This window comes from Mustela nivalis (assembly GCF_964662115.1).
Source record: "Mustela nivalis genome assembly, chromosome: 16".
Lineage (NCBI taxonomy): Eukaryota > Metazoa > Chordata > Mammalia > Carnivora > Mustelidae > Mustela > Mustela nivalis.
Window position 1 is genome coordinate 11412465 of NC_139035.1, and position 23816 is coordinate 11436280.

A 23816-nucleotide genomic window follows, 5' to 3' on the forward strand; every position below is an offset into this window, starting at 1 on the left:
CTCACACATTGCTGGTAGGTATGTAAAATGACTTGGCTACTCAGGAACAGTTGAAAGTTTAAAAAAAAAGTAACATGCACTTACCACGGGACTCCGTGATTACATTTGAAGACATTTATCCCAGAAAAGTTAAAACATATATTCACTGAAAAACCTGTACCTGAGTGTTCATAGTGGCTTTCTTTGTAATAGCAAAATACAAGAAGCAGCCCGCAAGTCCTTGAGTGGGCGGCGGGTTGCACACCTCCGCTGTACCTGCTGTATGCATACAAGGGAGTGCTCCTGGCAGGAGGAGGGGCAAGTGGTACTAATTGTGCACAGCAGCCTGGGTGGGCCTGAAGGGTGTTACGCTGAGTGTCAAGAATTAAATCTCAAAGTGTATGTACTATATGGTTCCTCATACCTAACTTCTTGGAATATCAGAACTGCAGAGTTAGAAAACAGATGAACGGTGCCCAGAGGACAAGGTCAGGGACAGGATGGGGAGTGAGGTAGCGTGTGGTTGTGTAGTTCTTTGTGGTGATGAAACGGCTGTGTATCTTGAATGTGGTGGTGGTTTTATGAATCGACACCCAGGATAAGATTGCATGGGACTACACACATGTGCATGTGCGGATGAAAAAAGGATACAGACTGAGAAGGTCTATAATCTACCCTTAATGTCTCTGTGTTGGTTTCCTGGTTTTGCCATTGTGCTGTGGCTGTAATGTATGTTGTTAGCAGTGGAGAAGCTGGGGAGAACGGTGGACTCAGTGTTCCATTTATGCAATTGCCTTCGGGTCTGTAATCATATCAAAATGAAAAGGTTTTAAGAAAAAAATAACTCTATTACTTCCTTTTCTAAAGTCTGAAAACCAAGCCCAAGAAAGTCTCCATCGTGTCATACCTGCAATTTGTGTAAATTTGGGTGAATTCATAGATTGCTAAATTTGCTTAGGCTCCTGGCCTTCTGGGAAGTGATTTTTCTTACCCTCTATAAGGCTGCAACCTGTAATCCACGTACTTGGGTGTCATTGGCAGATAGATGATGTGCAAATCACAAGGTAAGCTGAGGCCACTTAGTGAAACTGTCAGTACTGAAGTAGGTCTAGGACTGAGCCCTGAAGAACTTTGGTATTTTGAGATTGGGTAGGGTAGGAGTGGCCAATAAAGCATACTAAGAAGGAACATCAGGAGGAAATAATAAGTTTGGATAAGGCATCTTATGGGAAATCAAAGTAAATCATCTTCCCCTTTATGTTTAGTTACATTAATGTCTTAGCTGGTGCATTTCAAACATGTATCTTTTTTGGTGGATACTAGTGTCCTGGGTATTAGGAGTGGGAGTGGGAGTGGGAGTGAGATCTGCTATTTAGTAAGTAATATGGTTTTACTTACTATTTAGTAAGTTATTTATTTTACTTACTATTTAGTAAGTAATATGGTTTTATATAAGTACTAGTACATTCTTTACATTCAGTTAACTGTCTTTTGAAAAAAAGACCAATTTCAAGAAAATAACTTCTGCTTCACAGTTGTACCCAAGTTGGACAAAAATTTTTAATTTTGTAAATTCATTCACAAGTCTTGTTCAAAGAGTCCTGTTTAACCAGTATCCTACCTACTTTCTTGGGTGGGAATGAAATATGCTTACCTGTAATAATAGAGAGCAGTTGAATGACAACAAAAACAGGTTTTAAAAAAAAAGCAAAATATAATTTTTTAATATACCTAAGCACTGTGGAAATATAGAATAAGAGAGTAAAGAGGAGGTGAACAAGTGAATCAGGAGGACCTCTAGGAAAAAGCCAGTCCGTGGTAGGAAGTAGATAGTTCAACAAATGGAATTAGCTTAGCTGAGGAGGAGGACCAAAGTAAACAAGATATGCAAAGAATGACCATTAAGATTCAGAAGTAAAGTTTTATCATTATTTTAACGTTCAAGGAATCACTTGAATACTTAGAAAAATACAATATAAAAACATTGTTATAAGAGCATATCCATTTTTTAAATGCTTTTAATAGAATGGCTGGTTTTGGTAGTCATTAAATACTTTATTTTTGATCTGTCACCTCAGGTTTGAGACTTGCCATGGATGCACTTTGATTTTCAGCTAAAAGTCTGAATACCAGCATTTCCATTTTTGATTTCCTGAATAAGAACTTTGCATTTTAAGAGTGTCTTTCTTTTCAATCATTTATTTGCTTAAATGCAAAATTTATGTAAGAGATTATTTCTAACAACTAAACGGTATCATGTAGCATATGTCTGACTCTGGTTGATTAAAGTACAAGCCAAATGTTGGGTTATAGTAAAGCAAGCTCTAATTATAGGTTGAGAAAAAACCCCCAACTTATTTCTAAATATGTTAATTAAACTCAGCAATAGGCTTGGTGTTCCAATAGTCAGCTACAACATCAAGTGTGCTAATAATAATGAAAGACACAAAATCCTACTAGAACAACAAAAAAAGTAAGCTTGATCTGGTTAGAATGGTATGTTTGATTATCCTGTGATGTAGTTTTAGATGACAAAAATGGAAAGATGAGAATATTTGTGGTGTTTTTAAAGAATATGTAAATAATAAGAATGTTAATTCTGATACCAAAATGTTACCAGCTGGTATTGTGTGTTCTTCAGTAGCCAGGATCTTATCTTGATTTCTGTTTCTCCTATAGGTTTTATAATATCACCATTTTAAGAGTGGTGCTCATGCTGTCTCCAAACTAGAAGGACCTTATTAGAAACTGCTTTGATAGCGAAGGGAAAGTCATTGATAGTGGGCAGATTGTTTTGTCACAGAGGTCAGTGATAATATAAAGTATTTAATGCTTTACTCTTGTTGATTAGTAAGAATTAGATATGCATATCTGGGGAGAGAAGTTCCATTATTTTAGATCACCTATCATTTTACAGTTCTTAGTGGAAATAGGTGTCCATACAATTAGGTAATGGTAGAATATGAAACTGGTTTTTAAAAATGGAGAATTCTCTCAGGGCGTCTGAGTGGCTCAGTTAAGTGTCTGACTCTTGGTCTCGGCTCAGGTAGTAATCTCCGGGTTGTGAGATCAAGCCCTGTGTGGGGTCTGCACTGGGCATGGAGTCTGCTTGAGATTCTCTCTCTCTCTCAAAACAAACAAACAAAAGAATTGTCTCCATTTTAAACCCTTCATTTAAAAAAAAATAGATATAAAAATAACATACTTTTCTTTATTGGCTCCACTCTTAATAGTATTAGATGTTGTCTTTGGTAATTAACATTAATAGTAATCATTGATATGTTACTGGCTCATGACTTATTCCAAACTTTTCACCCAGAGGAGGAAAGGGTGATCTCTGCCTTTTTGTACTACTTGCCATTGATATTCAGAGGATCTTCATTAAAAAATGCTGTAAGGGGATGCCTGGGTGGCTCAGTGGGTTAAGCTGCTGCCTTCGGCTCAGGTCATGATCCTGGGGTCCTTGGGCAAGGAGCCTGTCTCTCTTTCCACCTCTGCCTGCCTCTCTGCCTGCTTGTGTGCTTTCTCTCTCTCTCTTTCTGACAAGTAAATAAATAAATATTTTTAAAAAATGCTATAAGATTTCATTATAAATAGACTTTTTTTTAACAGCTTTACTGAGATGTAATTCACATACCATACAATTGAGTCAATTAAAATGTACAGTGATTTTTAGTGTATCCACAGATACGTTTAGTCATCACCTCAGTCTGTTGTTTTTTTTTTTTTAAAGATGTATTTATTTATTTGACAGAGATCAAGTAGGCAGATAGAGAGAGAGGAGGAAGAAGGCTCCCTGTTGAGCAGAGAGCCCTATGTGAGACTCGATCCCAGCACTCTGGAATCATGACCTGAGCTGAAGGCAGAGACTTTAACCCACTGAGCCACCCAGGAGCTCCACACCTTAGTCTGTTTTAACCATTTTCCTCACCTGTACAGAAACCCTGTACCCTAAAGTTCTCACCTCCCTGTTCCTTTATTTCCCTAGCCCTAAGAAACCATTAATCTGTCTCTCTCTGTAGATTTGTCTATTCTGGACATTTCACATCAATGGAAAGCTAATGGGTGTCTCTCGATGGACTTCTTTCACTTAGCACATTGTTTTCAAGGTTCAGTCCTGTTGTAGAGTATACTAGAGTGTACATCTCAGTTTAACCAGGTTGTCTTGTAAAACTAAAATGCCAACATTTTCCAGAGATTTTTGACAGAGTGCATAGTGTGCCACGGGATCACAATTATACACAGTACAAGCCAAAATTAGTCTGTCAGGAAATGATTGAGTCTCAAGAGAAAAAAAGTGGACTGATAGCTCAAGATGACCCAGGTCAGATGACCTAGGTTTGAATTGGAAGAATTATCAGATAAAACCTTTAAAAAAGTATTTACTGTAAGCATACTTCATGAAATAAAGGAAAACATTTAAAATGAATGAGATGATAGAAAATTTCAGTAGTGAAATGGGAAAAAAACAAAATGAAACCTTCAGAATAGAAAAATACAGTATCTCAAATAAAAATTCACTGAATGGCATCTGTATCAGAAAGGAGACTCATAACAGAAAGTCAGTGAAACTGAGTGTAGATCAACAGAAATTATTCTTTGCAAACTAGACATGGAAAGATTGTAAGAATGAACAGATAAGTGATGAAAAGATGTAACATATGTAATTGGAGCCCCAGAAAGACAGAACAGGGCAGAAAAAATAATGGCTGAAGATGTCCCAAGTTTGGAGAAACATAGGAATTTAGAGAATCAACAGTCACAGCAAATCAAAACAATATAAATTTGACAAAGCACCTCCAAATCAAAGTATGGAATCCGAAGGATACGAAAAGTCTTGAGAGCATCTAGAGGAAAATAATGCTTTACATACTGGGGAAGAACAATCTGAGAGAGCTCAGATTTCTCATCAAGACCACAGAGACTAAAGAATAATTGAACAAAATGTTTACAGTACTGGAAAGAAGAAAACTATCAACCTAGAATTTTATATCCAGTGAAAATTTCCTTCAGGGATGAAGTTAGAAAGAGAAAATTTTTAGATACATGAAACCCAAAAGAATTTATTACTCAAGACCTTCCTTATCAGAAATGCTAATTACACATTTCAGAATGAAGGAAATGTTAGCAGAAGGAAATGTGGGGCTTCAAGAAAGAAGAAAGAGCATAGTAAATGGTTTTAAAAAATTGTGTGTATACAACACTTTTCCTCTTAAATTCTTATTTTTTTAAAGATTAAAAATATCTTTCTATTTATTTTTAAGCAATCTCTGCATCCAGTATGGGGCTTGAACTCACAACCCTTAGATGAAGAGTTTCATGCTTCACCAACTGAACCAGCCAGGTCACCCCTCTCTGGGGTTCTTTAAAACATTTGACTGTTTAAAGAAATTTGTTTTGGTAGATAGTCAGTGAGCAAATTTGTAATATGTATGACAACTGGAACATAATGGATAGAGATAGAGCATAAGCAAATTCTGGTATAATTATAGACCTTTAAACATTTTTTTGGGGAAAAAAGGAAAAAATCCTATGAGACAAAAAGAATAAGTGACTAACATAACATTAAAAAAAAAAGTGATTTACAGGGGCAAGAAAAATTTATCATCAGACAATTCAACAATAAAGGTTTATGACTGAAAAACAATGTGTTAAGTATTTATGATGTCCCAGAAAAGAGAACACAAACATAATCACTTTTCAGGTATAAAGAACACTCACAAATGTCGTCAACTTGCAGGAGCCTGGGGAATGTTGATCCCATGAATTCTTCCTGAAGAATCTAGTAATCTGTTAGAGAATGAGCTACAGACAACCAAAATGACAGGCAGACATCAGCTTAAGGACTGGAGTTGCTCATTAAGTAGCTGTAGAAGTGAAAACAGAAAAGTTAAGAGTGAGCAGGAACAGCATTTACGGCTGTTTGCTCTCGGAATGGACATAGGCTGCAACCATAAAAGGTGGTGACAATTGGGAGAATTTGTACACATTTTTTTCAAAGTGTTTTCAGTCATCAAATTTATGGTGCTGGCATAAATAATGTTATTTTGAGATTGTTGTGTGTGAATGTGAAATAAAGCAAATGCGTGATTATGGGGTACTCCAGTTCACTTCTCTTACCCCCTGTGTCCTTAAGAGTCAGGCCTATTGGTGCAGAAGGAAGGGGACACTGATGTGAGATCAAAGAGGACAAGTATAAACTCTGTAGTTCTGAATTTGAATTGGAAGTATCAGAATGAGCTACTGAGGTTTCCATAATTTGCAAGGACTCCTAGAATTTCCTGAAAACTTCTCTGCAGTTTATGATATGGAGAGGGTACAGATTAAACTCAGCCAAGAGAAGAAGCGCATAGGGGAGAGTTTAGGAGAGCGCTGGTATCATATAAGACTGATGAATCACTGACCTTTACCTCTGAAACTAACAGTACATTGTATGTTAATTAATTGGATTTAAATTAAAAAAAAAAAAACAAAAAAACAAAAACAGAAACCTTTACTTCTGGCACCTGCAGGTACAGCCTGGTCCTGCGACCCTACATCAGATAGGGAGTGCAAGGTGAGGAGAGAATTATTTCATCTTACCAGCATCCTCCCTCACCTCCTCTTTCCCCAGGAAAGTTGAATGTACAAATTCGTACATGTTATCTTGAGCTAGGCCTGACTCAGGGATCCTTTTTATCACTGTTACTGCTTTTTGTTTTGTTTTTGCCTTGAAATTTACATTGCATGGTATACCAGCCTTTTAGTAATGGTATCCATATGCCTCTGATTTTCTGTGATCTTATTTTTACTCTTTTCATTTTGAACATCTCTTATGTGTGCAGCAATTAGTTGCGTTTTTACTTGTTGATCTAAAGAAAAACTCTGTCACTTAAATACTGCATGGAATAGGGTGCCCGGGTGGCTCAGTTGGTTAAGTGACTGCCTTTGGCTCAGGTCACAATCCCAGAGTCCCGGGATCGAGTCCCACATCAGGCTCCCAGCTCCATGGGGGTCTGCTTCTCCCTCTGATCTTCTACTCTCTCACGCTCTCTTTCACTCTCTCTCTCTCAAATAAATAAATAAATAAATAAAATCTAATTTCAAAAAGCACTGTGCAGAAAATAGAAAGTACTAAATAAGCCTTAGGTGTTATTTTTATCAGGACAATATAGAGATTTAAAGAAGTCTGACTAGGAATAGAACTGTAAGTATGTTGTAGATTTAAAAAATAGTAACAATATTGTGAGCAACTATACTCCAGTAAAATTTTGAAAATGTGGATGAAATGTGCATTAGAAAAAGCCACTTCAGTGTACTCATGAAGAAATTGAAATCATGGAATAACCCTAAAAACGTTTAAAGAAATCTAGTAACGGGACATTTTCCTTCCACAAGACTTCAATCTCTTATATCTTTAGGCATTTTGTACCTTCCCCCCCCTTTATTTTTAACATTGAAATACACATGATAAAATTCACACATGGCAAATGTGCTGTGCTGAGTTTTGACAATGGATACACCTGTGTGGCCATCATCACAGTCAAGATGTATAATGTTTTTATCACCCTGAAAATCGCCTTGTGCTCTTTCCCGGTTAAGCTCTGTTTCTCCAGCCATGAGTTGCTCTTGTTTCTGTCCCTATAACTTAGTTTTTAACCTGTTCTGGAACGTCTTATAAGCAGAATTCTACATGGTGTATTCTTTTCTGTCTGATGTGTTTTTAATCAACATATAGATTTTTGAGTTTCATTCAGTTTGACGTATATGACAGTAGATGTTTCTTTATTGGTTGGTAGTCTTCTCTTGTATAAATATATGATAACTTGTCCACCTCCCTGTTGGTGGCCATTTGAGGTTTATTTCCCCCCATGGTTTTGAGCTATTACAGACAGTATAGCTGCTACAAATGTTGTTTTATGGATAAAGTTTTATTTTACTCTTAAGAAAGCAGTAATTGAATCCTGTATAAATTATTTCAGAAAATTTGAACATTTTTGAAAAATGTAACACCTTGATAACAAAACTTGCGAAAGATAGGGTTTATAGAAGAGAGTGTTTATAGAACAATATTACTTATGAATATAAAAGCAAAAATCCTAAAGAGAAAAACAATCAAATTCGGCAGTATAGATGTTATATTTGTCAACACTAATAAGACAGACTAATTTTTCAATTTAATTTCTCTAAGATTGGATGCTTTTTAAAATAATGGCTTCTCTAATTGTAGTTGCGTGTTCTGTCCTTTAGGGGCACATGATATAGTGGTGCATCTTTATAATCAATGGAATTTTACACTCCATGATGCATGGTACATTTAAAAAAATTGTCATGTGGGTTTCATTCTAGGATGCCAGGAAGTTCCAACATTAGAGCATCTATTAGTGTAATAAACTATATTAATAAACTGAAGGAGGAAAACCATAAAATCTCAGTACTAAAAGTAATAAAATTGAATATCCATTCCTGATACTTTTAGCAAATTAGGAGTTGAAGATAATTCTTATAAGCTGATTCTGAATTTCTACTGAAAATCTAAACCAAGGATCATACTTAATGGCGAAACATTAGAAACATTCCCTCTAAAATTGAAAGCAGAATGAGAATGCTTCTTTGAAGAAAATCCCATTCACAATAGCAACAAAACTGTAAGGTACCAAAAACTATAGGTAAGAAAACATAGATACATAGTTAATAAAAGATAAGTAATAGCTATATGGATAATAAAAGTTCTCTGCAGAAAACTTTCAGTATTATTGAAAGATATACAAGAATACTCAGAAGTGAGATACACTGTATACATGGATGGGAAGAGTCTTCTTATAAAGACACCAGTTCTTTTAGATTAATTTATAAAATCATTGTGATTCCCATCAAAGTCTCCGTGTGTCCTATTGAACATACTCAGTTGATCCTAGCATTCATCTGGAAGAGCCGTAACATTTTAAAATCCTGGTCCGCAGGAGTAAAGAAGTCATTACAGAGCTTTCATAATTAAGATAGTGTAGTATTTGTCCAGTTATAGGCATATACATAGGATGATCGTGTATCTCAGTTTATGCTTATTGTTCTGGTGATTATTAATAGTCTTCCTTTTCCCCTGGAGACTGTTAAAGGAAACTGCTTTAGGAAGTTCTGAAACAGACCCACTTGGTTTGCAACCTAAATGGTGGGAGAAATCAGTGGTTAAAGGATGTCGTTCAGTCAGTGCTGTTGGGACAGAAGGAAATGGGATGGGCCTTTATCTCACACTGCATGCAAACTTTTATTCCAGAGAGACTAAAGACTTGAAGTGAAAAGCAAAACTTTGAAACTTATAGGGGAAAATATGAGACAGTATCTGTAGGACCTCTGGGGAAAGGTAAGGGAGATTTCCTGGGACACAAACCACAAATTATGAGAGTAGAATTGTGGTTGCCAGGGGCTGGGGAAATAGAGAGAGGTTGGTCAAAGGGTACAAACTTCCAGGTACAAGATGGATAATGTCTTGGGGCACCTGGGTGGCTCAGTCAGTTAAGCTTCTGACTCTTGACATCACGCTCAGGTCATGATATCAGAGTCATGGGTTCGAGCCCTGCTTTGGGCTTGTCACTCAAAAGGGAGTCTGCTTGGAAATTATCTTTCCTCCTCTCTCTGCCCCACCCATCCCATTAAATAAAAAGAAATGAATAAGGTCTGAGAAGCTACTGTATAATGTGGCTATAGTTGGTAAAACCGTGTTGTATGATTGAACTTTTCTAAGAGATTGGAAATTAAACGTTTTACTGAAAAACACCACCAAAAACAAAAGAACACATGAGGAGTGTGTTAATTAACGCAACAGTGAGAATCCCTTCACGATGTGTATTATCTATCAAATCATCATGTTGTATACTCTAAATATATGATTTTGTCAGTTATATCTCAGTAAAGCTGAAAATAGTGAAAAAGACAAAAACAAATCGTAAATTAGAAGACTACATTGACATTAAATAATTTTTTTATGAATAAGACATTATAAACAATGTGGGAAAATAAGCCCACATGCTGAGAGAAGAGATTTGTAACACATGTAAACTAAGCTTGAGTAAACAGAATTCCTGAATATTAACCAAAACCCAAAAAACAAACAGTACACATACAGTGTAAGAAAATGGCAAAGGATATTAACTGGCATTTTACAGAAGAGGAATGTGAGATGACTAGTGATAATGTAAAAAAGATTCTTAAACTTAGTGGTATTCATGATTATGAAGTTGAAGACGCACATGTCTTTCATCATAGCAGTCCCACTTCTAGATTTGCAGCCTGGAGAAATGTTCATAGATGAGCACTAGGTGACATTGGTAAAAATACTCATTTCAGAATTTTGTGTGATAGCAAAATAATCCACAATCTAAAATTGTTGAGAACTAAATTCTGTAATCAGGAGAACTGATAAATTTGGTCCATGGAAGTATTCCATATAGCAGGTAAAACTAACAGACTAGAACAATGTATGTCAACATGGGTAACATGTTCTAGCCACAGTATTAGAGTAAAATAATATTTCTAAGGCTATACACAGTTTTTGGTATCAGTTATAAAGTTTAAAGACATTAGAAAGATTCATAATCTTATGGTTGTATACATGTCCTAATATAAAATATGTATGGATATAGTAATTGCCAGGGTTGTGGTTGCCAACCTGTGGGGAGTGGGTGAAGGAGATAGTATGAAAGGGTAACGGGATACTTAAGGAGCATCAGTACTATCCTGTTAATTATTTTCCATTTCATTATTGTTATAAATATAACTTATTTGTCTACTTAATAGTTTTTATTTGTCTACTTTAATAGTTTCTATTTTTAAAATACCCTGAAATATTATTGATGATTATGAATCCTTTCACTGTTTTCCTTTTCTATAATTCCTTTAGTCCTCTTTAAAATCTGAGAAATATGCCAGTAGCAGTATGTGTAGTGACTATACAGCTTAATATTTTTAAAAATGAAAAATAAAACACATTCTTTATACTCCTCTAAAAATGGTTTAGGTAATTTCTAAGGTTCCTTCTAGCACTAAAGTATCCTTCTTTGATGTTTCCAAACAACAGAAAAAATCTTTTTTTAAATATACCATTCTGACCACAGGATAAATTCAAACATTGAGGATAATGAAGCCAATTTCCTATTAAAGTTGTTTTCAGTCCATCTATCTACTAGTCTCTGTTAAGCAGTCATCTATCATCTTCAAGAGGTGTCACCAAACTTTTTCTGAAGAGGCCCAGTAGGAAATATTTTAGGCTTTGAAGCCCACACTGTCTGTAGTCAGAAGTACTCAGCTCTGCTGTTGTAGTGGGAAAGCCTGCCATACATAATACTTTTATAAGTGAATGGATGTGACTTTATTTATAATAAAATTTTATTTGCAAAAATGGGCAGTGGGATGGATTTGGCCTCTAGGTCAGTATTTGCCAACTCATGATGTTCAACACACAAATTACTTCCATAGTATTATCCTTTCATTACAGATGGGAGGCATAGAGACCTTAAGTGGTATCATTCAGGTTAAATTAAAGGGCCCTTATGTAAGGAGACATACCTACAGAAATTCTGCCAAGGTCAATCTCAAAGAGATTACTGTCTGTCTTTTCTTTTAGTTTTATGATTTCAGGTCTCACATTTAGGTCTTTCATCCATTTTGAGTTTATTTTTGTGTGTGGTATAAGAAAGTGATCCAGTTTCACTCTTTTGCATGTAGCTGTCCAGTTTTCGCAAAGCCATTTATTGAAAAGACTATCTTTTCTCCATTGTATATTCTTGCCTCCTTTGTCATAGATTAGTTGGCCATATAAGCTTGGGCTTATTTCTGGGCTCCCTGTTCTGTTCCACTGAGCTGTTTTTGTGCCAGTACCATACTATTTGCATTACTGTAACTTTGTAGTATATCTGGAAATCTAGGATTGTGATATCTCCAGCTTTGTTCTAAGTATGTCTCCTCAAGCAAGGGAAACAAAAGCAAGAATAGACTGTTGGGACTGCATCAAAATAAAAAGCTTTTGCACAGCGAAGGAGACCATCAACAAGATGAAAGATAACCTGTTAAATGGGAGAAGATACTTGTAAATGATAATATCCAGTATGGGGTTAATATCCAAAATATACAAAGAAGTCAACCAACATAATAACAAAAAAACCAAGCAGTCCAAAACAACAACAACAACAACAACAACAACAACAACAAACTAAAAAAAAAAGGGGGGGGCGATTTTTTTTTTTTTTTCAAAAGAGTACTTAACAATGGCCAAGAAGTACATGAAAAGATGCTCAACATCAGTCACCATCAGGGAAACACAAATCAAAACCACAATGAGATGTTACATCATACTGTCAGGATGGCTGGAATAAAAAAAGATAAGAAATAACACGTGTTGGTGAGGTTGTGGAGAAAAAGGAACCCTTGTGCACTCTTGATGAGATTATAAATTGGTGTAGCTGCTATGGAAAATATGGAGGTTCCTCAAAAATATTAAAAATGGAGATACCATATGATCCAGTAATTCCATTCCTGGGTATTTACCCAAAGACACAAAAACACTAATTTGAGAAGATATGTGCACCCTTATGTTTATTGCAGCATTATTTGCAGTAGCCAAGATACAGAAGCAGCCAAAATATCCATTGATAGATGGATGGACAAAGAAGATAGGGTGTGTGTGTGTGTGTGTGTGTGTGTGTGTGTGTGTACATATATACATATATATATGGAATATATATAATGGAATATTAACCATAAAAATAATGTTTTTGCCATTTGTGACAAAATGGATGTACCTGGAAAGTATGCTAAATGAAGTAAGTCAAAAAAAGATAAATACCAGGTGATTTCATTTATATTTAGGTCTAAAAAACAAAACTAATGAACAAAGAAAGAAAAAAGTAGACTCTTAAATCCAGAGAACAGACTGAAGGTTGTCAGAGGGGAGGTGGTTCGGGTGATGGATGAAATAGATAAACGGGATTAAGAGGTACAGACTTCCAGTTATAAGATAAATAAAGAAAGAGATGAGGGAAAAAAAAGGTGACCCTAACCACATGGTAATAGAATTGTTTTTGTATATATGATGTTCATAGATGATTTTTTTTCTTCCTCTACATGTAGAATATATTGAGAGGGTCTGATCTCTTAGTTTTTTTTGGAATTCATCTTTAGATGGTGATTAAAAAAACTTGTTGCAGGGTCTTTATAGGAATCATTTTATGTATTTTTGCCAAGATTTGCAACCCTTTTGTTTATTCAGATGTAGAAACGAATACAAAAACTGGTGTGATATAATTTGTTGTTAATTAGATTTGGATATCTTAGAAGCTTTTGACTTAACAGCTATAAATAGCTTTATATAACAAATTACTACTAAGCAGTTGTGTCAGTTGTATTTCAAAGAAGTTTTATGAAGAAATTTCTTTGCAGTTACTTTGACCGGGAATAATTGAAAATTTATTTATTTACATTTACATTCCAGGTCTAGGAACTATATTTTTCCCTCTCCAATTTCACGGGCTAGAGGATAGTACATTTTGTGTATGTCAAGTAATTACTTCTCTTCTCTGTATACAGAAAGTAGACCTATCATGGTCATATCGGAATCTGTGCAAATTAAATTAATTTAACCTGAATGAAAACTGCCTGGAAGGGGGGCCTGGGTGGCTTAGTCAGTGATGTGTCTGACTCTTATTTCAGTTCAGGTCATAATCTCAGGGTTGTGGTTATCAGGCCCCGTGTTGGGCTCTGTGCTGAGCATAGGATCTGCTTAAGATTCTTTTTCTCCCTCTCCCTGTGCCCCACCCCCACTTGCTCATGTGCACACACTTTCTCTCTCTTAAGAAAAAAAAAAAAAAAAGATGAAGAACTGCCAAAAAGCAGTTTTTTTCAGAACACTGAAAGTACATGTGTTTACGAATGTTTTCATATGAATCAGAGCCAGGATTTGAGCCCATAAAGTAGTTAAGTAGGTTTTCTTAGAGTATTAGTTTTAAAAGAAGTTGAAGTTTTCAGACGAATTTTTATCTTACCAAGTTAATAGTTATGTTTATTTTTCTAAACTAAAAATTGAATGTGTCTGTCTTTTCAGGGACATCAAACCTGACAATATATTGATGGATATGAACGGACATATTCGATTAGCAGATTTTGGTTCTTGTCTGAAGCTGATGGAAGATGGAACGGTAAATAAAGATGAATCTCAAGTTATTTTGTCCACAGATATCTCCCTTGCTACTTGTCCTATTTTAGAAACTATTTATATTTTCTAAGTATCCATCCATCCATTTGTCTTTCTGTGCTCCACCTTTTCCCACAATGGCATTAGGGATACTTACTCATAATAAGGTTTGTATACAAAGTCCAATGCCATTGTTAACTGCTTATATTAATGATGTTATGATTGATACAGTGTGTCTTTTATGAGAATCTTATTTGTTTTTTTCTTTAGCTGCACTGTTTATTGTACTTGAGGTATTTTCACTGTTTTAGAGAGGTGAATAAAACAAGTCCCACATGGGAGAAGAAAATGTGATTCCTTCTTCACCTTTATTTTTTTAAATCTTCTTTCCTAGTTGTCTAGTTTTTTTGAGGGACAATATTCAACAAATGAATGCTTTCATCAGAACATTTCTATGTGAATTTAGTTTCACATTCCCATTTGGTTTACTTCTACTAACCCTTGGTCTCTCATATAAACTTAAAGGATTATATGTCCCAATTTTATTCCTTGTTTTGTTTTGTTTTGTTTTTACTTCAGTTTCCTGGCTGTATAGCACAGATCCAAGTATATGTAATTTCACTTGGCAGAAATTATTTTGGAAAGCAGTTTAGTATAATATATTCTAAAGGCCATGAAAATGTATATTATTTTGGACCAGTAATTGGACTTCTGAAAATTTATCCTAAGGAGATAAACTTTCAAAAACTTGGGTTTTATGACTTCTACTTCTGGCCATGATCAAAGGAGTAATTGGTACCAAATTGTCCTCTCACTATAAAAAACTGTAAAATTGTACATAATATATGGGACATCTGTTTTCAGGCAGTGGACAACAGGCAGCATAAGACTGTTATCTTTGAGAGAAATGAATTCATGAGATGTACCTTACCATTTCCCAGTATGGGTACAGTTTGCTGGCTCTTGATGCAGAAACCTAGTGTTAGAGGTGAGGGTAGCAGTTCTCCAGAGCTGAGTTAGTTAGTCTGCAGTGTTTAACACTGGAGAGAAGGAAGTTTTTCAGAGAGAGGGCCTAAAGTATGCCTGTGGGCTATCTCCTGCAGGTTGGGCTGTACAAAAGCAGTATAAGACAGCAGATGTACCAAATAATAGATGCTGTGTATCTGAAAATTGAACAGGTTTCTGAAAATCAAGTGGTGCTGGAGAAGAGAGAGTACATGGGTACACTGGAATTTTGGCCCCGGGGAGCTATTTAACACTTTTATACTATGTAAGACTTACTCTAAACCTGTATAATAGTCTAAATCCAAGTCCTGATAAAATTCATTGAGTTTGAAAGTGGTCTTCTAAGTCAGGGGGATTGAGATGAATCTTAGAATTTCTGCAGATCTGGCCCCAAAGAGTGTAATTGTAAGCTAATCCTTGTTTAAGGAGATCAAGTGGTTTTTTTTTTTTTTTATCTGCTTCAATAATATTTAACATCTTCAGTGGAAGATAATACAGTTCATACTGTCTATAATAACTTTTTCTGTCAATGACCAACATTTAATCAGAAATCACCAGACCAAACAACAACAGGGATAGGATAGAGATTCTGTTACAGATTTAAAAAAATAAAAGTTGTCAGTAGAAAATTTGACAGCACAGATATTGAACTTAGAGACATAATAAAGCTATCATAAATATGTTTTTTTAAATAAATATGTCTAAAGAATCAAAATGTAGTCTTAACGATGGCTCAGATAAGGAATCTCAGCAAGAAAAGAAATCAAATGGACCTTTTTAGAACTTAAAGTGTTGTAATAGAAATAAAACTAACAGGAGAAGATTAATGGCAGATTAGAGATGAGAGAAGAAAGTGCCAGTGAGTTTGAAGACCAGTCAATAGTGATGATCCAGTCTGAAGAACAGAGAGGAAAAGATTGAAGCAAAATAAATTCAGGCTCTGGGGTCCACATGATTGGAATACCAGAAAGAAAAAAGAGTGAAACAGGAACAGAAAGAATTTGTAGGGTTGATGGCTCAGACTTACCAAATGTGGTGAAAAACACAAATCTAAGAATCTTAGTGTACCTCAAGGTTAAAAGGAACCACACAAACTCCTGAAAATTAAAGGTAAGAGGAAAAAAATGGAAAGCAGCCAGAATTAAAAACATGTTACATACTTTGGGAAAATGGTAAGAATAACCATAGGCGTCTCATCAGAAATAATATCTTTAAAGTGCTGAAAGAGAAAAAATCTATAGACCAAGAATTCTCTGCCAAGCAAAAATATTCATCAATAATGAAGGTGAATAAAAGACATTTTCAATTAAGTGAAAGAGATTACTCTCCAGCAGGCCTGGATGCTCAAGAATGTCCTTTAATCCAAAGGAAATGGTACCATTTGGATAATTAGATCAGTAGGATAAAGAATATCAGATATGAGAAATAAGATCTGTAGGATAAAGGAAAAAAAAAAGGCTTATCTTTCCTTCAAAATATACATAAAAGCCATTTGATGAGTGTGAAAAGCAAAAATAATGGGGTTATGGTATTTGTAGAAGTAAAGATCTATGAGGGCAGTAACCATGTGAATGTCCGTGGAACTGCGCCTCCATAACCTCTGTGTCTCTGTGAAGCATGAAGTAGGCAGCTTATCATGGCAGATATGAAGCAAGAAGGGAGGGCTGGCTGAGTTGAGAAGACACAGATTCAAATCGGGGAGGCTGTGGCCTCAGGAGGTTTTGGATCAGAATTCTGGAGAGCAGAGTGCTACAGTGAAGAAGAATTCCAGGAGAAGAGCTAGCGTTTCCCTGAGTCCTGCGGGTCATACGCCCCTTAGACTCAAAGCTGGGGCTCTTTTCCTGGAGTCTGATAGGAGGCCTTCCAAATCCCTGTGCATTCCAGAATGTGGTGAGGACTGTTTCTGTCTGTATGAGTTACACCTGGTCAAGTATATTCCTTGAAATCCTGGTGTGTCTTCCTGCTCATTCATTCTTTGCTGATGATCTCAAAATAATTCTCCTGGACATATAGCATGTTTATCCTCCATTTAGAAAATTATAACGAGCAAGCCTTTTTACTTGTTTTATTTCCATTTTATTTTTATGTTTTTTTTAATCAGAGTGATCTATATGTATTTTAAGGAGGCTTGCCATAAAAATTGCGTCCTTTTGTCCCATTCTTTCTGCCTCCAAATCTCCTGTGCTAGAGGCAGACACTTGGGAGTCTTCTGGCTGCTTGTTTTGTAGCTTCCTTTACTTATATATTTCTTGTTATCATATTTGTGCTACTGTCTTTTGATTATTTAGTACTAGTTATTACCTCTTAATTTCCTACCGTCTCACCCATCCCATACACTTTCTATCTTCTTAGAGTTTTCTTAAATCCTGTTCAATTCTTTATGACTCTATACAAATATTATTAATAATTTTGCCATTGCGTTCAGTTTATTTTAATTACAGTTCTTTTCTTTTTTTTTTTTTAAAGATTTTATTTATTTATTTGACAGAGAGAGATCACAAGTAGGCAGAGAGGCAGGTAGAGAAAGAGGAGGAAGCAGGCTCCCTGCTGAGCAGAGTCCCGATGCGGGACTCGATCCCAGGACCCTGAGATCGTGACCTGAGCCGAAGGCAGCGGCTCAACCCACTGAGCCACCCAGGCGCCCAATTACAGTTCTTTTCTTGAACACTTTTTGTTGTCCGTGGTGTAAGTGAACATTTTGTCTTGTTTTCTATATAACTCTCACCAGTTTATCCTCAAATTTCCAAGCCCTAATTCCTTTCTCTCTCAGAAACATTAAGTAACCTAATGGTTCCCTTTTATTTTTGGAGGGAGCTGTGCTGGAGTCTTGCCTTCTCCCTGCTCATCCAGACTGTTCTGCCCGCTTGTTGTAGCACTGTCCTGCCAGGACTATCCTACTCTTCATTGTGGGATTCACTGCATGGCCATCAAGCAGTGGATCCTCTCTTTCCTGGGTCCCATGTCTGACTTTCTCTTTATCTGGTAGTAGCTCTCAGTAGCTCTCCTGAGAGCTACTTATGGAAGTAAATATTTTATAATCTTGCACATGTGAAAAATGCTTCCACTTCTACCCTCATATTTGATTGATAATTTGTTTGGGCATAGTAATGTAGATTTCAAATGATTTTTCTTAGAATTTAGCAGGCATTGTATCGTCTTCTAATTTACTGTTGAGATATCTGGTGCCATTCTAAATCTCAGTTCTTCTGTTAAACCTTTCCTTCCTTTTTTAGAAGCGTTTTGGATATTCTATTCTTCCCAGTGTTCTGAATTGTTATAATTATATGTCTTTGTATGGGTCATTATTTATTACCTGGGCAGCTGCCTCAGTTTTAGCTTTTCCTAGATTTTGGTACTTTGCAAATCAGGTCTCAGCTTGCTTTTTGGCTCTCATGTATGAGTTGAAATTATGCCATCTTAATCACTGCACCTTTATAAGAAGTCAGTTTCTGGGAAGGATGTCCTGCTGTACTTCTTTTTCTTCTTCTAAGATTGTGTTAGCTGTTCTTGGCCATTTGTTTTTCTGTATGCTTGTTAGGGTTATATTATTGGTTTATATATATACCAAGTATATACAGATACCCCTTCAGAAACAGAAGCTTGTAGACTTGCATTGAATTTAGAGGTTAATTTTGGAGAAATTTATGTCTATAACATAGAATTTTTGTTTCCACAAACATGATGTCTCTCTCCATTATTTAAGGTTTTCCTTTATGTCTGTTATTGAAGTTTTATAATCATGTTTACAGCAAATCCATTACCTTTATTTGTTAAATTTGTTCCTAGGCATACTGGATTTTGGGGGCATAGAGCATTATAAACAATAACTGTTAGAGTTTCAGTTTAATTGCTTGTTGTTTTGTTGAGGACCACAGTTGATTTTTGTATTCTCATTTTGAAACTAGAAAGCTCAATACATTTTTTATTCAAAATAATTTATAGATTGTTTTAGGTTTTGTACAGAGACAGTCATATAGTTCACATTAACAAATGCCTATGTTGTGCTCGCTTCGGCAGCACATATACTAACAAATGCCTATGTGTGCTGTTTTTTCCGTGTATGCAGTTAATGACCTTCAGTGCAATAATCAATAGGTATGGTAATAGGGAGCTCCTTGCCTTGTTCCTGATGCTCATGGTGTTTTTTCTGTAGTTTCAAATTAACTATGATATTTGCCATAAGCTTTTGATAGATATCCTTTCCAAGATTAAGGAAATTTCTGTTTCTTATTATGAAATTTCTGTTTCTTATTAGCATAAGAATGTGTTGTTATGGTTATTATTGTTGTAATCAGATGACTTTTCTGCTTCCATTGAGATGATGATATTAGGGTGTTTTTCCTTTAATCTGTTAAAGTGATGAATGACATAGAATTTCTCATGTTAAATCATCTATTCTTTGGCCAAACATAACTCTGTTTTGAAGATGTATTGATATTTTTGAACAAATTGTTCGAATGACTCTGCTAATATTTTATATTGGATATTACCCGAGAGTCACACTTCAGATTGACCATTCTGAGATTGCAGTATGATTTTTTTTTTTTTCCTCAAATCATTCTTGTCTGAGTTTTGTATTTGGGTTGTCTTAGCCTTGGAAAATGGACAGGGGAGTAGTCCTATCCTCTCCCCTTACCAATTTTGGCTTTAGAACAAGTTTATATAATACAGAGGTTGTCTATTTCTTATGAAATTGGTAGAACTCACTTTTAAATCACCTTTGCCTTGGTTTGGTTTTTGTTTTCCTCTTGTTTTTTTGGTTTGTTTTCCAGGTAGATTTTATACTATTGATTCACATTTCTTAATGGTTATAGGTCTCTTTGGTTTTCTATTTCTTCCTGAGTCAGTTTTGGTAAGTTATATTTTTTTTCTATGAAAATTGTCTATTTTCTCTGAGTTTTCAATTTTGATGGTATAATGTTCATATTGTACTTTTCCTAACTTTAAAATCTGTTACTTGTGTAGTTTTGTTGTTTTTTCAATCCTAATGTTGTTTGCTTGTGCTTTTCTTTTCCTTCGTCAGTTTTGATATTTAGAGCATTTTACTTTTCAGTTCTAAATATTTTCCAACTTTAGTTAGAAAACCTCTGTGGACCATTGATTATTTTTAATATCTTGAGTATTAATTATTTGGTTCTTTTTAGTTTTATTTTACTGGAGAATGGGTCTATTTAATAATCAGTTTTTTTCTGACATTTGTCAAGAGTTACTTTTGCTTTATAACAGGCTAGATTTTATAATGTTATTTGTCTGTTTGAAAATAATACACTCTTTTTAATTCCTGGGTCCAGGTTTCTATGTGGGTTCATAAGATTGAGGTTCTTAGTTTGTTGTTCAAATTTTTTATATTCTTAACAGTTTTTTTTCTTTCTGATATATCATTTGTTATTTAAAAAGTCTTACCATGATACTGAATTTATTAATTTTTCCTTGTTATCATCAACGTTTACATAGCCCTTTGTAGCTATGTTGTTAGGCATATTATTCAGAATGTTATTCTGAGGTATTTTCATTTATAATTATGTTAATGATTTTTAAAAATCTTAATGATTTTGCCTTTAGAGTCTATTTTAACTGATAGAAATATAGCTACCTTAATGTTCTTTTAATGTTTGCCTTATATGACTTATGCATCCTTTTACTTTTAACCTTTCTGTGTCCTATGTTTAGATATAAACCTTTTATATCTTTCCACAGTCTCTCATGGTGTGTCTCTATTTGTCATTCATTTTTTACAGTGCTGTCTTTTAATAGGCAAATTTAGTCCATTTATAAATCTCATGATGATCAATATATTTGTATTTATTCTTAGTGTTGATCTTATGCTATTTACTGTAGGTTTTGCTTATTTGTTTGCATGCATGCTTTATTTCCCCCTTTTCTGCCTGCTGTTGACTTGGTCAAGTGTAGTTTAATTTCTCTTTTTATTTACTTTTTTGGAAGCTATACATTCTATTTCAAATATTTTAATGTTTATCTTTAAATTTTTAGCATTTATGGTTTACCTGAAGTCTAGAGTCAGTTTCTTACCATATTTCAAAGCCAAACAAAAAACTCAATTTATTTTATACTATATGCAAAAATCAACTAAAAATGAATCAAAGACCTGAATATAAGAGCTAAAACTATAAAAATCTTAGAATATATAGGGCTAGCTTTATTACATTGGGTTTGGCATTGATTTCTTGGATATGACACCAAACAATAGACAACAAAAGAAAAAATAGATAAATAGGACTATACCACCTTAAAAAATTTCTGTCCACTGGAGGACACAGTCTTAGTGAAAAGGCATCTAATGTAATGGAAGAAAATGGTTGCAAATCATATGTCTGATTAGGGGCTAATTATCCAGAATATGTGAAGAACTTCTACAACTCAGTAACAACTCAATTCAAAATGAGCAAAGTACTTGAATAGGCAATTCTTTAAAGAAGATGTGCAAATGGCCAACAAGCTCAACATCCCTAGTTATTAGGGAAATGCAAATCAAAGATACTACCTCACACTCATTAAGTGGCTTAATTTCTTCTTAAAATTAATTAATTTAATTTAAATGTTAAAAAATTTAAAATCCCACAATAAAACAAAATAAGAAGTGTTGGTGAAGGTATGAAAAAATTGGAGCACCTGTACTCTGTTAGTAGTAAAGTGTAAAATGCTATAGCCACTCTGAAAAACAGTATGGCAGTTCTTCAGAAAATTAAAAAATAGAATTATTGTATGACCCAGCTCTTCTACTTAGGGATATATACTTCAGAGAATTGAAATCAGGGACTCAAAGAGGTATTTGTACACCATATTCATAGTATCCACAATGTCCAAGAGATTTAAGTAACCAAAGTATCTATCAGCAGATGGGTGGATAAAGGAAATGTGGTATTTAAGTACAATGGAAAATTTTTCAGGCTTAAAAAGAAGGAAATTTTAACACACGATACAACATGGATAAGCCTTGAAAATGTAAGTGATTTAAGCCAGACACAAAATGTCAAATACTGTATTATTTCATGGCTATGAGGCACCTAGGGTAGTCAGACTTAGAGATAGAAAGTACAGTGGTGGTTGTCAGGGCCCAGGATGGGGCAGGAGGTGGGCAGGGGGCAGTTAGTGCTTAATGGATGCCAAGTTTCAGTTTTGCAAGATGAAAAGAGTTCTGGAGAAGGATAGTGGTGACTGTTGCACCACATCGTGAATGTGCATGATGCCAATGGAGTGCATGCTTGGAAATGGTTGAAATGGTAAATTTCATGCTACAGGTATTTTACCACAATTAAAAATAATGATTAAAAAGTAAGTAAAAGGGGCGCCTGGGTGGCTCAGTGGTTTGGGCTGCTGCCTTTGGCTCGGGTCATGATCTCAGGGTCCTGGGATCGAGCCCCGCATCGGGCTCCCTGCTCCGCAGGAAGCCTGCTTCCCTCTCTCTCTCTCTCTGCCTGCCTCTCTGCCTACTTGTGATCTCCGTCTTTCAAATAAATGAATAAAATCTTAAAAAAAAAAAAAATAAAGATGAGAGAACAAGAAACCAACCACTTGGATCCTACTTGTTCCCTCGGTAACACATTACTGTTTTCTGGTATTTTAGTTCCACCTGATTTTCAACCTTTAAATAGTTGTTCCCTCCTCCTCTGACAACGTGTTTCTCCTCTTTTTCCTACTCCTCTCAATCCCCTTCGTCTTTGTCACTATTTTATCCAATTAATGACTGTATGTATGTTAAAGTTTAGTAATACCTTTGCTCACAATTGCTTCTACTATCACATCTTCCACATGAGTTAAACTTCTTGTTTCCTGAAGTGTGTCCTTATGTTTATCTGGAAGACTGTGCACATGGAAATTCACTTACTCTTTGTGTGAAAATACCTGTATTTAACCCCCATTCATGTATCATAATTAGGTGACAGTTATTTTGTCTTGTCACTTTGAAGATTCAATTCCATTTTCTTCTCACTGCTGTGTCAATACCAATAATTCAGCTGCAGTCTCCTTGTCATTCCTTGGTAGGCAATCTCTCTATATTCTTTACTGTTTTGAAGATGTCTTTGCCTTTGTACTCTGCAGTTTAACTCCAGTGTGTATAGAAATGGATCTGGTTTTATTTTTTCATATCTTTTACCTATTCACTTTTTATTTTTTTTATTTCAAGGCTAGCTTTTTGGTTTTGTGGGGTATTTTTTTTCCTATTTCTAGAACTTCATTTCATATTTTTTTCATTTCTCCTATGATTTTTATATTTTAAATTTTTAATCATTTTAAAACATAATTCATGTAGAATTGATAATTGTCAGGGGTCTAATTATATTGCTTTGATTTCTGATTTTTTTTTTTTTTTTTTTTTTTTGGTAATGGACTGTTTCCTCATTTAGTTTGTATTTTTGGACTGTGAGCTCATCTTCAGTGGGCTTTTATGTGTGAGAATTACATGCGGCCAGGTTTGATCATGTGTCCTGTAAAGTAGTGAATTTTGAATAGTAGTAGTTTTGAATTTGTTATGCCAAGTTTTGGGGGTGCACCTTACCAGGTGCCAGTATTTTTGCCAGTTCCTTGGCTTGAGGACTTCTGGATCCCAGAAGCACTGTGATTCAGAATACCCAATGCTGGGACTATGTGGCTGAAAGTGATGAATTTTGGGAGGAGCAATTTTTCTTCACATTTCAGCCACAATCAATAC

The 23816-nt window shown here is 35.1% G+C and overlaps 1 protein-coding gene across 23 annotated transcripts in view; it reads left to right on the plus strand.

Annotated features, from left to right (window-relative positions):
• The window catches only part of CDC42BPA (CDC42 binding protein kinase alpha), a 329433-nt gene that overhangs the window by 136848 nt on the left and 168769 nt on the right, over positions 1-23816 (plus strand). For all 23 annotated transcript variants that reach the window (XM_082702369.1, XM_082702391.1, XM_082702387.1 and 20 more), the window contains exon 6: positions 14051-14144. In XM_082702369.1, the coding sequence (XP_082558495.1) occupies positions 14051-14144 (94 nt within the window). The remainder of the gene's footprint in view (positions 1-14050; positions 14145-23816) is intronic.